Source organism: Nansenia antarctica, assembly GCF_963989245.1.
Source record: "Nansenia antarctica genome assembly, chromosome: 15".
NCBI lineage: Eukaryota > Metazoa > Chordata > Actinopteri > Argentiniformes > Microstomatidae > Nansenia > Nansenia antarctica.
In genome coordinates, this window is record NC_137685.1 from 19485938 (window position 1) to 19502664 (window position 16727).

Here is a 16727-nt window from a genome sequence, read left to right on the forward strand (position 1 = left end):
ATGGAGTCAGTTACTTTGTTACTTTCGCCTGGAGAGGCAGAAGGATTCGTCCGAAGTCTGCAAACGTTCTCTCTGAAGGAGATGGGCTCTCCCAGGTGTGTGAAGCTGCTCAGCGTCGCAGGGACACACACTAGCTAGCGGCTAGCTGGTTCGCCTCTAGTCTAACTGAACTTTACATTTTGAATTTCGTGAGTTTAGAATGAGAAGGTTCTATCTCAGTTTAGAATGATAAAGTTCTATCTCCGTTTAGAATGATAAGGTTCTATCTCCGTTTAGAATGATAAGGTTCTATCTCCGTTTAGAATGAGAAGGTTCTATCTCCGTTTAGGGCAGTTCAGAGATATTGAGCGTCAACGTTTTTACGTTCCATTATGTTTAGTGAGATGGAACCTTTGTATTTTATTAATTACTAACTCAAAAATGTCAACATTTTAAAAATAACACCACACAGGCATTAATAAACACCTAATGGATCAGATTATGTGAAAAACTCAATTTTGACAAAAATGGAGATAGAACCTCACGATTTGTCAGCAATATGATGTTCTGTTTGTAGCTAATTCCGTTGTGTTTCTTGATCGCCAGGTGGTTCAGACAACACGAGTACATAGAAAAACTCTACATGCAGGCGATAGTCGCTTCATTCACGCAGGACGAGTTCATCAAGGAGCTCCTGGTGTCGCACGGGAAGGTGAGCTTAATTAACCAAAATAAGACATTTTGGGCCGGTTTCACAGACAAGGCTTAAGCCTAGTCCTGGACTAAATCACACTTTCAATGTAAAATCTCCATTGAAGATGCTTTTTAGTCCAGGATTAGGCTTAAGCCTTGTCTGTGAAACTGTCCCTTTGTCTGTCAAGATGTCTTAAGACCTAACCTGAAGACATGCACACATGCACTCACTTAAGACATGGAGCATAAGAGCCATATTTTCTGTGTCTTGAAGACACAGAACATCTTGAGGTGTCTTAAGACACTGAATATCAATGTCTTAAGACAGTCAGGCGATCTTGTTCCAATTGGAATAATTCAAGTATAATAATGATAATAACACTAGTAGTGTGCTTCCAATGATGGGGCCCGTTCGAATACTCTAACGATGCGTCCTTCCTTCCTCCCCCTTGAAGTAACATACTCAATTAGCTTGGATTGGGTTTGGTTTAAACACGCTTTGCACAGCATGCATTGCCTTCACCCATCGAGTCAGAGAGAGATGAAAGCACAGGTGGGTATACCTGCTGGGCATTGCTGCCTGTCGCACCTCCGACGGTGCCAGTGGGCTGACTGCAGGGTCGTCAGCCGGGAGCCACCCTTCACTGATGTTTCGCTCCTTTAATCCCGGAACATCTCAAGGTGGTGGAGCAGTGACAGGGACGTCTCCCTGCCACTCCCTGCAGCCAGCCCTAGGATCCTCCTTTCCCCCACGCCTTGTCCTTTCTTCTGAGCCAGAGCCAGAAGCTCCCTTGTTCAGCCTCCTCCGCCAGGTCTTTGAGCGCCTTTCTCAGCTTGGATCCTGTGATCCCCAGCGACCTCAGGAGCCGCTGTGTAGATGTTCCTGTATAGCCTCTGCACCCAACTTCCACAGGATAGGTGACTGCCCTCCACCCTGCTTGCGAGCACGCAGCTGCCAAGTCTGTGTACTTTTCCTTCTTTCTCTCGAAGGCAGCCTCCATCCCCTCTTCCCATGGAACGGTCAGCTCCACCATGATGACTGTCCTCATCGGGGTAGACCAGAGTACGACATCTGGCCGAAGGGAGGTTGATGTGATCTCGTGTGGGAACTTCAGCTGTCGATCGAGGTCAGCTCTCATGTTCCACTCTCCTCCAGGAGACAGGAGGGACCACTGCTTCGTGCTGCTGCCCTGACTTTCTCCCCCTTGCCGGACAAACTGGATCCGCTGCTGTGATGTGACTGGGCTGCTCTTGTTTGATTCCAGTCTGCGTGCTTCCAGAATTTCTGCTAGTTTGCGCAGCACCCGGTCGTGCCGCCATCTGTACCGACCCTGCGTCAGTCCCGCCTTGCATCCAGAGAGGATGTGTCGCAAGTTTGGGTTGTTGGCGTTGCAGAGTTGGCAGGTCTCCTCTGTGCCGTACCAGAGGTGCAGGTTCCGGGAACTGGGAAGGGTGTCGTAGGTGGCCCTGATCGAGAAGCTCAGCCTTGCTTGGGGCAGCCTCCACATATCCTTCCATGTGATGGCTCTGTTGATCACAGCCTCCCACGTTGTCCACCTTCCTTGCTGTTGTTGGCCCACGGCTCTGATTTTGTAGCACTCCTCTTCGATCTTTACGACTTCAGAGATCACTAGATCTTTCCTTTCCTTCCTCGTTGCCTTGGACCACATCTTGGGTGCTGATCCCCATCCAAAACCAGTCCTGCCTGGCTGCAGCACCCCGACGATCTCCTGGTGTTTCAAGCGATTGATGGCCTGGTCAACTGCCTGCGTGGCATCCCACTTGCGTCCTGTGCGAACCTGGGCCTTGCTGTGTTGGACAAACGGGTCGGGTGAGTCTCTCAGCTCGAACACGAGTCTCACTTTCTCCTGTTTATAGCCCAGGCTGATGGATTTCAGTGGGAGCTTCAGTGTGGTTCTTCCAAACAGCGCTGTATTAGTGAGGCAGCGGGGAAGGCCCAGCCACTTGCGGATGTAGTTGTTGGCTTTTGCGTCCAACTTCAGCACTCTTGCTAAAGTGATGTCACACAACTTCAGGGGCCACATGAGACGTTGGTATAAGGTGAACTGGTAACACCACACCTTGAATTTCCCTGGCAGGAGGCTTTGGTCGATCTTCTTCAGGCCGTCCAAGAGCTGGGAAGTGACAGAAGAAGCCATGTGCTTGTCAGAAAGGTCAGCCGTGTAAAGCCTTCCGAGGCTTCGCACAGGATGGTCCACTAGCAGCGGGATCTTCTCGCCATCCACTGAGAAAGAGATGTTGTCATTCCGGACTCCTTTCCTGATTGAGAGACTGCGGGACTTAGTTGGTTTTATCCTCATCCGGGCCCATGTTAGGAGCTCCTCAAACCTCTTCAGAAGTCTCGCTGTGCACGCTGCTGTCTGAAGGAGTGTGGTGACATCATCCATATAGCTCCGTAGGGCTGGGAGTCGCAGACCTGACTGGGATCTGATTCCTCGGACCATCTGTCTTCCGCCGATTAGGATGATCTCAAACGCTGCTGTGAAAAGGATGGGGGAGATCGAACAACCCATCGCTATCCCTTTCTCCAGCCGGTGCCAACACGTTGAGAACTCCTGGGTTGTGTAGCATACATGGAAGTTGTTAAAGTAGGTTGCTAGTAGGCTCTGGATGCACGGTGGTATGTGGAAGAATTTGGGCAAAATGGATGAGCTGGTGGGGAACAGACCCATATGCATTTGCAAGGTCCAGCCAAACGACGTGCAGGTCTGATTTGCTCCGCTTCGCTGTCTGGATCTGTTCCCAGATCATAGCCGAGTGCTCCACGCAGCCAGGAAATCCTGGGACGCCTGCCTTCTGACAGCTGGTGTCGATGTAATTGTTTGCCAGGAGGTAGCTGGTCATGCGCTTTGCCATCACTGAGAAGAAGATCTTCCCCTCCACATTCAATAAGGCTATGCCTCTGAATTGGCTGATGTTATGGGAGTCTTTCTCTTTCGGGATGAAGGTAGTGACTGCTCTGCTCCATGCTGAAGGGATGGATTCTGTTTTCCAGGCAATGCCCATTAGTCTCCACAAAAGCTTCAGGGTCATTGGGCAGTTCTTGTATACCCTATAGGAGACGCCATTTGGTCCGGGTGCAGATGCAGCTCTCGCATGCTCCACCGCCTGCTTAACTTCAGACCATCTGGGGGGTGTGGTGTCAAACTGAGAAGAGGGCTCGGGTGGGAGCGGTACGTGCCCTGGGGAACCAAGGGGACTCTCCTTTTGGCTGTCACTGAGCTGGTCCTTGATGTGTTCCTCCAGCTCCTGCTCGGTGGTCTGCAGCTTCCCCGATTTCGTCTCCTCAAGCAAACCCCGGGCGTACTTGAACGGGTCCCGGAAGAAGTTCGTCCTTGCCTTTTCCTTGTTGCTTCTACGTTTCCTGATCCTTTCAGCTCGCCTCAGGTGGGTGAGTCTGGTTCTGATCTGACTCCAGAGGTTCTGCAAGCCCTCCTTCTCCTCTTCCTCAGCTCTCCTCCATGCCTTCCGCAAACGTCGCCGCTCCTTTACCAGCTGGAGGATTTCTCTCTCCCGTCTCCCGCTCTGCCTAGGAACGGTCCTCCTCTGAGGCATCTCTCCAAATCTTCCCTTGCCTTCCTCATAGATGATATGGCCGAAGATGTTCAGCTTGGACGTTGTGCTGCCTCTTAGACTGTTCTGGAGGGTGGTATGTAAGCTTTCGTCGAAGCTTCTCCATGAATCCTTGTCGCTGGCCTTTGGCCACCTGATCTTGGGTTTCCGGTCTGGCTTCTCTGGGGTTTCCTTGGTGGATTCTCTACCTGGCGTTCTGCTCTGATGCTCCTGTTGTGGGTCGTGCAGATGTGGTTGCAAATCCTGCTGGGGAGGCTGTTCTTGCTCTCTCTCACCGGATGCAATGGTGGGATCAGTAGCACTGTGGTGCTCAACCTGGCTCTGATTCCTCCTTGTCTGACCTGCTGGCGCAGTGCAAGTTTGCATCTGATAGCAGATCATATCAGATCAGTGATTTCATTCAGTCTAGAAAGGAAGGAAGGATCAATTATAAGACCACTCATTGCCCTGGCTGGTTCCATTGACAACATTCATTCTCCTTTTCCCTCTTCCTCAGATCCCCACCTTGGTCCATGAGATGATTCTGGTGGAGGTTTGGAAACAAAAAGTGTTTCCTATTCTTTGTCAGCTTCGGGACTTCGATCCGAAGAGCACGTTTCCTCTGTATATGGTGGTGAGAGGAGAAACCGTGTCTGACCTCCGCTGTGATCATATTACAGTGGAGGCTGGTGGAGGTAGAAATCGGAGGACGGGGCTCAGTGTAATGCAAGGAATGCACCACCTCCTACCTCCACTGACATTCTGTATTCACATGCTGATGTCGTTGTTATACTGACAGTTCATTCCATTGTTTCTTCTGCTCTATTGTCTGACATTCAGATTCGCCACGAGGTTTCAATCATAAACCTTCTGGAAACAGTTATGTATCATAAGGTGAGCAGTAGTTTACATACGCCTCAGCACAACACTAGCAATGTTTGCAGTTTGCTTGTTTTTTTTTAAACATCTCAGGATCATTGTGAAGCTCTATGTATATTTTATATGTGTACTTTAACTGTGTAAATTACAATCGAACCATCAGTGAGGTGCAGGGTTGGCCGGTGGAGGTAGAAATTGGAGGATGGGCTCATTCTAATGCATGGGACGGAATGAGGAATGGTATCAAACACACGTGTGTATCATAGGATGCTCTGAATACAGTTTGTGTGTGCTGCCATGGTTACAGGATTCCTGTGAGGCAGCTGGTGACTCGGTCCTGGACCTGGTTGATTACTGTCACCGCAAACTAACCCTGCTGGTTGGCCGAGCCTCCAAGGACGACACCCCCAAGCAGGACAGACTTAATGGAACACCGAGTGCAGACCTCTCCTCCATACAGGTGAAGAGTGTAGCAGTGTTGACTTCAATTCAGTTGAACAGAACTGTATTCATCCCAGAGGAGCAAATCACACGTGATATAATCATATATTATTATTATACAGATATAACAATAATCACGTGAAAATATTTAAATAGTACACAACACCAGCGTTTCTCCTACTATTAACCCTAACCCCACCCCCTCCACGTTGGACTGGTAATCAGAAGGTCTTGATTTCAAATCCCAACCTGGGAACACCACCACTAGTGTGCCCTTGAGTAAGGCACTTAGCCCTAAGTTACACCAGGGAGACTGTCCCTGTAATCTATCTAACTATAAGTCACTTTTGGATAAAAGCGTCTGCTAAATGGTAAGAATGTCAAATGTAAATGTACCCTGCTTAAGAAAACATCTGAGGGAAACGCAACATAAAAACATGAATACAACACTGAAAAATCTGCCGTCTGGATTCCAGGCAAGTAGAGCGTTGTTTAACCCAGGATAGAGGAGGTGGTCCTTTGGTTGTAAGAGCTCTACTGTGCTGTGTGTGTCTGATGCAGGAGTTGCAGGGGCAGAATACTACACTGGAGTTTGATATCTCCCTCAAGGCTCTGTCTGTCCTGTGCTACATCACAGACCATACTGACAGGTATGGGATTCACTGGGACGGGTCCGTTAGGGACTTAGATAATGTGACTTAGATAATGTGACTTCGAGAATGTGACTTAGATAATGTGTTACATCGTGGGACTTGAAGCACTAAGATCAACGATTGCATTGTAGGTCAGCACAGGTGTTCTTAATCAGATTGGGAGGCGCATTGATACTGGAAATGCAGTCTGAACTGAAGGTTGTTGGGATATTTACCACTGTTGCTAGCCAATCAGAATCCAGTATCCAAACATGCTGTTGTAGAAAACTCAACTATGTAGTTCATGTAGATGTTCAGTAGATTAATCAAAACTATCTTTTTGGGAGTATTAATACAAATATTAACAAACAAAAGTGATTGGTGATACTGATCTGGTGAACAGACTTAATGGTCTCACCAGATTTCACCCACAGCTTGACAGCACATTCATTGAACAATGTGGTCCTTTTTCTTGTTTAAATTGTATGTATGCTCCCTTGTAAAAGAGACCTTGATCTCAGTGGGACTCCCTGCCAAAATAAAGGTTACATTGAAAAAAAAACAAAAAAAAAACGAATCTTTAGATATATAGATTCTTGTGATAATAGTAATGTAATGTTGCTGATGAAAATGGTTGCCCTTGTTGTTTTACAGTATAAGTGTGATCAGTAGGATGCTGTGCACTCATAACCTGCCCTGTGTCCTGGTGCAGCTGGTAGAGAACTGCCCCTGGAGTCGCTACACTGCAGGTTTGTCACACACACACAAATGCATGCACATGGTCACATGTTAACGTACTTAAATCTGTGAATAGTCTAAGTGCATGCACACGCTCAGACACACGCACACACACACACACACACACACACACACACACACACACACACACACACACACACACACACACACACACACACACACACACGTCACTGAACATCAATCTGGAAAATAGATCAAAAGACAATTTTGGGTTTGATAACATGAAGTTAACATAAACATGATCTTTATAGCCACTACAGAAACAACTGATACACTTTGATACCGTTTTTTTCATTTCCATTAAACAATGAATTAAGCTTGCATGGCCCTTACCCTACATATCATTATAGCCGTACTCTGTCTCCCCCTACAGGCGAGGTGGAGAAGTACATGGCAGGTGGCAAATGGCAGAAGATTCCACCGGAGGACCGTGTGAAGATGACGAAGCTGGACGGCCAGGTGTGGATCGCTCTGTACAACCTGCTGCTGAAGGAAGACTGCCAGAGGAAGTACGACTTCCACAACTACAACAAGAACCAACTGATGAAGGTAAACAAGTTCTCTACTGTAGATAAGGTCCCACGTGTCTATTGGTCTTTATTTTGTATTTTTATATATTTTATTTGGATTATTATTCAATTGTCACTTTATTTTGTTGTTGTTGTTTTTGTGGTCAGAGCTTCTGTAACTTGTGAATTTCTCTCAGGGATCAATAAAGTATCGATCTATCTATCAATCTATCTATCTATCAGTGGCGGCTGGTGCTAAACATTTTTGGTGGGGCACAGCAGTGTTTCCTCCAGGATTTTTCACATCAGTGGCGGGGGGGTCCTCTTTCGCGCGATTTTTTTTCCCCGCGTGCACAAATTTTTTTCCGCGTGCACGCGCATAAAACGCGCACTGGCGCTCAAAACAAAGACGTAATTTCACTTTACCCACGCAATACCCACTTAAACATGTGTGAGGATACGTAACGGCGTTTTGTGACAGAACTTTCACTTTCATTCATGAAATTCACCCGTCTGTGTTACGAAGCACTTGAATTTTGGACCATTGCGACTGACTATAGCGTCATATACCATCAAAGGGGGGAGATGCGACATGAAATATGTCAGAATGCAGCAATATCATGCACAGATCAGCCTTAATACTCTCGCTGCTATGTTATGATTAGCTAAATTGATGCTAACGTAGCATGCGAGCTACGAGCTAGATAACATACAGTAGGTGCGAGCACCACAATGACAATAGGCTACCGTAGCTAGCCAGCTACATAGCTAACGTTACTAACACCAGAAGACAAGACATACAAACTGTGGTGAGCTACATTGCTTGTGTAACATTAGCTAGTAGCTATCCCTTTTTCACTCATACACGGCCGGAAAAGTGAACAGAAATACAACGCTGACTTACGGTGGTATCTGTCTTCACAAAGAGCTCCAGGATGCTTTCGCTTGAGGTGCTCGTTCATTGCAGATGTACTCCTGTGATAGGCCATTTCATTTCTGCACAGTTTACAGACCACCACATTGTTTTCTTTTTTTGTAAAAGCCGGAAATTGCAAAACGTCACGTTTGACGTCAGACTTAACAACCGGATATTCAGGACGCACATTTTTGCGCCCCGGCCTAGAAATAGGAGACAGCCAATTGGAGCGCTGCTACAGCTGACGTGTAAGCGAAAAGTATTCGGCCTGCCATAGACTTGCATTGACCGGCGCCCCGACGCCTCCCCCTATGTATTTTAACAGTGAATTTTACACACACACAGATAAAATGTTTATTGTATTGGAGGATTTTTAATGAATGCTGATAGGCGCCGATAGAATATCAGCCGCATTTTGTGAATAAACAATGTTTATTTAAAAAAAAAACTTTTACAAATCGCAACTAGGAAGTGAAGGTGGGGAACTAGGAAGTGAAGGTGGGGGCAGCGCCCCAGCGCCCTCTATCGGCCAGCCGCCACTGCTATCTATCTATCTATCTATCTATCAGAACCCTTAGTTACCTTCATCTCCCACTACTAAGAGATATATATTTTCATTTTTGCTATATACCAGGGGAGACTGGTGGAGATACAAACAGGAGGATGGGCTCATTATAATGGAACGCAAACATGTGTGCTTGATACTATTCCCTGTTCCATTCCCTGCATTACAATGAGCCTGTCCTCCCATTTCTACCTCCACCAGCCTCCCCTGCTATCGGCTCAACTGTGGTAGTTGTGTGTAGTCGTGTAACTGTGTGACACACCCTCGTTACACTGCCTCACTTCACTTCCAATAATGCACGGCTACATCCTAGCGACCCCTGACCCTCAGCTTTCAGAGCTGTATCTCAGGAAGATGGTCAGTGCCAGATGATTGTCCTCTGACAGTCTTATCTGATCTCTTGGCTGATTACAGGACAGATGAGGTTAATTCAGGCTCTGTTTCCACTGAGGGGTTTCTTCATAGGATTATTTCCAAGGTTTTTCCCTTCTTCCTGACTGTGCAGGGGAGGCTGCTGGAGGTCGACGGGTTCATTGTAATACATGTGTTACAATGAGCCTGTCCTCTGGTTCCTACCTCCACCAGCCTCCCCCGTCACTGAGAGCACAGCCATAGCTTACCACTTGACTGAGGAGGAGATAATTATCAAGCCCGGACTATCCATATATTGCATCGGGTGAACGCCCTGGGGCACCAGCCAATGGGGGGGCACCAAATTATTCAGACAATGAAGAGACCTTTAAAATATTTTGCGCACATTTTTTAAATATAGGCTATATTTACTGGAAGTCATCCACATAGGTACAAAACTAACGGTTATATTTAGGCTATCATGTATAAAAAGATAAATAATTGCGATTTCGGTGTAAGTGCCCCCCCCCCAGTCACAGACAAGTGCGCGATGACGCAGTGCCGTCAACGAAGAAATCCAAATGTCCAGGCGACAACTGAGTGGCTCTGCCAAGCGAAAAACTAAGCAAGGCAAAGACTCCAGACATACGGCCACACTTAAAAATTGGACTTTTTTATTTATTTCACCTAGGCCTAAAATTAGCACCGAAGTTAACAGTGTGTGTGTAGCAGAGCGAGCGAGCCCATTCACAGCCACACTGGAGCAAGTCTTGCTGAATGTGGAGTAAGAATGGTTCATGTCATGACCTGAATGTGGAGTAAGAATGGTTCATGTCATGACCTGAATGTGGAGTAAGAATGGTTCATGTCATGACCTCAATGTGGAGTAAGAATGGTTCATGTCATGACCTGAATGTGGAGTAAGAATGGTTCATGTCATGACCTGAATGTGGAGTAAGAATGGTTCATGTCATGACCTGGGGTTAGACATGTCGGGTAAATATAACGGCCTCCAGGCGCATCTTAAAAAAGCAAACCCCGCCCCGCGGTGGTGTAGCGGTCTACGCACTGGCCACTAGTGCATGCTGCCCACCGGGGCCGGGGTTCGTATCCCGGCTCGCCAGATCCAGATATGGCCGAGGCACACGGGAAGCGGCATATTGGGCGGCCGCTTCCTAGGGCGGTATAGGAGTATTTCTGGACAAGGATCCGTCGCGCAACACCGCCCCCTGGGTGCCGGAATAACGGTGCTGGGCTCGAGGAGCCAGTCAGCTAGTCTGCCTGGCGGCCTCTTCTGGGACTGCCGGCCACGGGGTCGTGCGGCGGATCCTATGCAATAGGCAGGGGATAATTGGATGCTAGGTTGGGTTCAATTGGCTACCAAATTGGGTGAAAAAGGGATAAAATCTGAAAAAAAAAAAAAAAAAAAAATGAAAAGGCAAACCCCCTGATTCATTACGTGCCCTGTGCTGGACATTCCCTTCATGTTGTCGGTGTAAACAGCATTAATAGCTGTAAGGATGCGAGTGATTTCTTTGACCTACTTCAGTCATTGTATGCGTTTTGTGCAGCATCCCCTCACCGATGGAGCCGGATATTTAAAAAGAAGGATGTGAACATCAGCAGGACTCTAAAACCACTGTCCAGTACTAGATGGAGTTGTAGGACTGACTCTACCAAAGCGTTGAGAGAGAACTATAGTGCAATAAGAGAGGCCTGATAATAATAAGATTCCCTGCTGGCAATTGAATCCGAGTTGGTCAAAGAGATGGACTTTGAGGATTTAGTAAACGACTTTGCCTGCGTAAAATCAAGAAAAAATAAGTTCTGCTAAAGGTAAGGCTTATTTATGATTATTTGGGGCTAATATGAGGCTGTGGCTGATTTGGGCAGGCTGTGTGATGCACAGGGCTATAGCCTACGTCTGATACAGCATAACAGGGCTATAGCCTACGTTAGGGATGGACGGTTTCCAATTATTGAAACCGAAAAACCGTCAGAGAGTAAAACCGCGGTTTTCCGGTTAACCGAAAAATACAGTAAAAAAAAAAAAAAAAAAAAAAAGGAGCGCCAATTTCAACTAATTGAGCCCTACTGCTACAATACACTCATGTCGAACACCATTAAAACACCGTAAGCACAGTCGCAACACATTTAGGCTACTTAGTTTCACAAATATAAGTGGAAAGGCAGACTTTTGTAAGCTACACCATACATGAAAACACATGAACACTTAACACACCAGCTCCGCTGATCCAGGGTGCACGCCTGCACGGAAGATCATCTCTTGGAACAGCGTCTTCATTGAATGAACTGCTTTCTCAATATCTTGGTTCTTAGACAAAGTTTCAGCTGCTGCTCAATGTATTTAAATATTTGAATACTGCTCAATAATCACTGAAATATTAGACTTAGAATTATGCAGTGAACATACTTAAAGCTTTTCATAAAAACCACATGCCGCGAGACTGACTCGTCCTGAACTGTCGTAAGTCAATCAACAAAGAATGCCCCATCAAAATAAAAGTGCCCATGGTAGAGCTGTCAAAATAGAGCTTTCAAAATAAATGTACTAATACAGATAGAGATAAATACAGAACTACCTTTGCGTCACTAAGTGACCGCGTATCTTCTGAGACATGCGTTCTGTCATCACTTTCAGTAGCGCCTTCACACAGTGGCGCTGTGCACAAACACTCTTGATCCGTATAGCTCTTGTTTTATTATATTGTGGTTTAGTAAATACTGCACTTGGAGTTACATTCAATGCATGATTTGTGCTATAGAACATAAATAAAGTTTGATTGATTGATTGATATCAAATCAAATCACATTTTATTTCTATAGCGCATTTCTCACAGAAGTGACCCAATGCGCTTTACAGAGAGCAGCGAAAATGATCTTATTAAATGTAAGCGAGTAATTGTAAAAAACCTTTCCTATCTACCAATAACTGAAGGCAACTATCTTTCCCATAGAGTGATTCGTTACCCTTAAATATAATCCCAATTAGATATTAATCCTCAGTTATTCTTCACAACTGACCAAACCTCTCACTCATTGCGCGGCAGATTCAGACTGTATCATTGTTATTTTCACACACGACAAACATGTGACATGTTCCAGTTGTATTCTTATTCTATTTTATTCTTCAAAAAAATAAAAAATAAATAAATCCGGTTTCAGACGGTTTTGATAAAAAACCGTTTCTATTTTTATAAACCCCGGTTTTCGGTTTAACCGAAAAACCGTCCATCCCTAGCCTACGTCTGATACAGCATCACAGGGCTATAGCCTACGTCTGATACAGCATCACAGGGCTATAGCCTACGTCTGATACAGCATCACGAAGGTGAGCAGAGTGGCAAAGAGAGAGGCGCTGTTTATTTCCATAATACCTGTAGTACGCTTCATTAATGCTGACAGACAATATGTTCTTATTCTTATATGCCTGCAACAGTCGTTATTGGACTTGGTTGGTATTGAGCTTGTTTTATTGTAGTATACAGTATGTGCATTTTCCCCCTTTGTTATGGTTTAGCATGTAGTCTCAGGCCATTTATGATGGAAATAATTAGCCTATATATAGAAAGTCGTGTTGCATTGTGATGTGAGTTGCATTCAGATTTGAGCATCAGTGTCAAGGCTATACTACGGCATTAGGCCCAACTGTGATGAGCCTGTACTGTAGTTATATGCTCTTGTAAATCTATGGGTTTTGTAACCGTAGTAAATATCACACTTTCACTTGCAAAGTAGGAGGGTGTGTGTGTTGGGGGGGGGGGGGGGGCACACATCATGTCTGGTCACCCAAGGGCACCCTAGGGGGTTAATCCGGGCCTGCCGGCGCTACCTGATTGGTTGGCGAAGCAGGGAAGGTAGGGCAATACCGCTACCTGATTGGTTGGCGAAGCAGGGAAGGTAGGGCAATACCGCTACCTGATTGGTTGGCGAAGCAGGGAAGGTAGGGCAATACCGCTACCTGATTGGTTGGCGAAGCACTCATGAAGAGCCCCCTCATTGGCTGGCGAGTGAGGGGGCTCTTCACGATGAGGGGGCTCTTCACGAGTGCTTCGCCAACCAATCAGGTAGCGGTATTGCCCTACCTTCCCCTACCATCCTAGGTTCTGCGACCGGGGGCTGGTGCGTTCTCTGACCCAGAGGGGCCTCAGCGTGGACAGCAGAGACAACTGTGGCTGGAACGCGCTCCACGAAGCTGCGGCGCTCGGTGCCACGGCGTGTGTACGTGTGCTCCTCAGGGCTGCAGGTGAGAAACGAGTGGGAGAGCTTTGCGATGATGGCTGTCTGCATGCTTGGTGTTAAAAATGAATATTTACATTGTCACTTTAGCCATTTATGCTCTGGTGAAATAGAGAGGATGAAGGGGACGGTGCCAAATTAGGTAGTTGAAACATGCCACGATATTTACTCCCCCTCTCAATCTTCCCTATTGTTGTGACTGTAGACCTTGTGCACTCTCACCTAAGATTCCCTCTCTCCATTGACTCTGAGCAGCAGGTTCCTCCCGCGGTCATTGTGACTATTCATAACTCATTGTGAGCAGTTAAGATGTAACCTGAAGAGATAGGTCTTCAGTCTACGACGGAAGATGGGTAGTGACTCTGCCGTTCTGACAGCCGTGGGGAGCTCATTCCACCAGCGGGGAGCCAGTGTTGTGAAGAGACGTGATCGGGCAGCCCGACTGCTGTGTAGAGGAGGTGGGGCCAGTCGGGCACACACACACACACACACAGAAATTCACTCCCACTCTCTCCTCAGGGTTACAGGGAGATTGTGTGTATCCTGGCGGGCAAGTGTATTCTTGAAGTGTATGACGACTACAAGATCACACCCTTGTTTGTAGCTGCACAGTACGGACAGCAGGAATGCCTGCAAATCCTCATTGATGCAGGTACACAGCTCTGCATCTGTATGCTTTTTGTAAATGGCTGCTTGTGTGTGATGGCTTACTGGTGGAGTTGTTTATATTTTTCATGTGCATAATCATTACAGTTGTTTACACGACAAAAAAGATGAAAGATAAGCATCCAATGCTATGTATGTATGTGTATATATATATATATATATATATGTATGTGTATATATATATATATATATATATATATATATATATATATATATATATAAATATTATGGGAGCCAATATACTGCCTATAAATACTGTGATATATTGCATATTAATATATGTCTTGGTTGTAGGTGCGAATGTTAATGCCCAGGCATTGGACTTGGCTACGCCCTTGATGGTAGCCTCTCAAGGAGGGCATGAGGGTTGTGTGGATGTTCTCCTCACCCACGGTGCTGACCCAAACCTAGCCTGCCATGGCGAATGGCCACAGCTCCCCATCCACGCCGCAGCGCAGTTCGGACACATCAGGTATGCAAACATGCATTTGAAACATATTTTCTCCTGCTCAAAGAAACATGGCATCTTCTCACATGTGTGTGGGTGTGTTTGTGTTTGTGTTTGTGTGTGTGTGTGTGTGTGGGTGGGTGGATCGGTGGGTGTTTTTGTCTTTGTCCTTGCAGTATCCTAGCCAAGCTTATTACTGTGACGGATCGTGCATGTGACCGTGGAGAGTCTTCAGTGAGTCCGTTGTACATGGCTGTGGTGAATGGACAGAGCCACGCTGTGGAGCTGCTGCTGAGAGAGGGCTTCAGCCCAGACGGCCAGAACTGTAACTCTGTCTTTGGCTGGGAGTCACCCCTATCCTACGCCCTCAGAGATAACGGCTCTGTGTGTGTGTTGAGGTATACACACACACACACACACACACTATGAGTGACATGGATTGATTACTCACACACACACTTCCCTTGCACTCCACCAGTCTTACCTTTACCTTTACCCTCATCTCTCTCTCTCTCTCTCTCTCTCTCTCTCTCTCTCTCTCTCTGTGTCTCTCTCTCTCTCTCTCTCAGTGAATCTGTCCGGTTGTTGTTAGCTGCGGGGGCAAGTTTAAATCAGGAGGTATGGATTTATGCCATTTGCACCCACAAACCCGAGCAGCTGCAGCAAATAATCCAGCAAAGGAGTATCTCCAGACCAGAGCAGTTGAGTAAGAGCATCAACATATCCGGACCAGAGGAGAAGAGCAGAAGCATGTTCACGCCAGAGGAGTTGAGTGAGCTGTTGTATGTGGCGCTGAACGCAGGCTTACGGACTGCTCTCTACTGGCTTCCCGCTCTGTTGCAGGCAGGACTGGAGCCCTCCCTTTTCCTGCAGCCCATCATGTAAGACACACACACACACACACACACACACACACACACACACACACATACAGAAACTCTTATAAGCTAATGTCACTGCTTTACATCGTCTGTTGTGTTTGATTGGTTTCAGGCTGAAGAAGGCGGAGCCTGAGGTGCTAAGTTACTTCCTGGAGTTTCAGAATTGGTCGACTCTCCCGCGGCCGCTATTAGACATACTTGACCAGCGACGGACACAGAACACCTGGACTCCACGCTCACACCAAGGTAAGACACATGTCAAGTGTAAAACAGAATATAGCTGCCCAATTGCATATTGCCCTGATCCCAACACTCTACCCTGATAGTAGAGGTGTACAGAGATGTCATTATCGGTATATGTATCTTACTTTCCTGTCTGTCTTCACTATATCTGTCCAATAAAATTAGAAATATGAGTGGGACTGCCCCACTCAGAAAAAATTACTTAAAAAGAAAAATCGTATCGAATCGTGAGTTGAGTGTCCTATGTTGCAAACAAAATGGGCATTTTTATTTTGTGGCCATCAACAATGATATGAATCGATTTGAAGAAACATAATGGCTGACGCACAGACATGTCAATCATAGCTTTTTTCCGAATAATAACGAGCAACTTTGGGTAGAATCTGTGTCTGGTTCCATCGCATTACTTGTGCTTTCATCTCTCACATTTCACGTGTGTATTCTCATGAACTGCCAATTATGTAGTTCACTTGTTTTTAGGTGGTATGGGCTAGTGGTCTATTTGGCGAGTATATAACAGCCACATATGTGTCTGTGTCTGTGTCTGTGTCTGTGTGTGTGTGTGTGTGTGTGTGTGTGTGTGTCTGTGTCTGTGTCTGTGTCTGTGTCTGTGCGTGTGTGTGTGTGTGTGTGGGTGTGTGTGTAGTGTCTCTGCCCTCTCTCTCTCACCTCTGCAGGCTCCAGATCAGGGTGATGTTGGGCTCTGAGACTCTGATGCAGACAGCTGTAGTTCAGCAGCTCCCTCTGCCCCCTCCACTACAGACATACCTCCAGTTTACAGACATCCTACCACCCTCACAAACATGTTTGCACCCCCACCCTTAGAGGCATCCTCATGTCCCAGAGGTGCCTGTAATCGGGCCCCTATTATAGGGGATGTACGCAAACATAAGATTCAGCTTATGTCATGCCAATTTGACGTCATTCAGTTT

The 16727-nt window shown here is 46.5% G+C and overlaps 1 protein-coding gene across 1 annotated transcript; it reads left to right on the forward strand.

The window, feature by feature from the left end:
- On the forward strand, positions 1–16489 carry LOC308171222 (zinc finger MYND domain-containing protein 10-like; the record flags this gene model as incomplete). Its single annotated transcript, XM_080546065.1, has 15 exons — positions 1–95; positions 586–691; positions 4763–4879; positions 5086–5139; positions 5432–5584; positions 6127–6215; positions 6852–6946; positions 7330–7505; positions 13459–13564; positions 14126–14209; positions 14635–14695; positions 14848–15055; positions 15329–15552; positions 15665–15798; positions 16473–16489. The coding sequence occupies 15 exons, from the start codon at positions 1–3 to the stop codon at positions 16487–16489; spliced, it is 1719 nt and encodes a 572-aa protein (XP_080402191.1).
- Between the last annotated feature and the right edge of the window lie 238 nt (positions 16490–16727).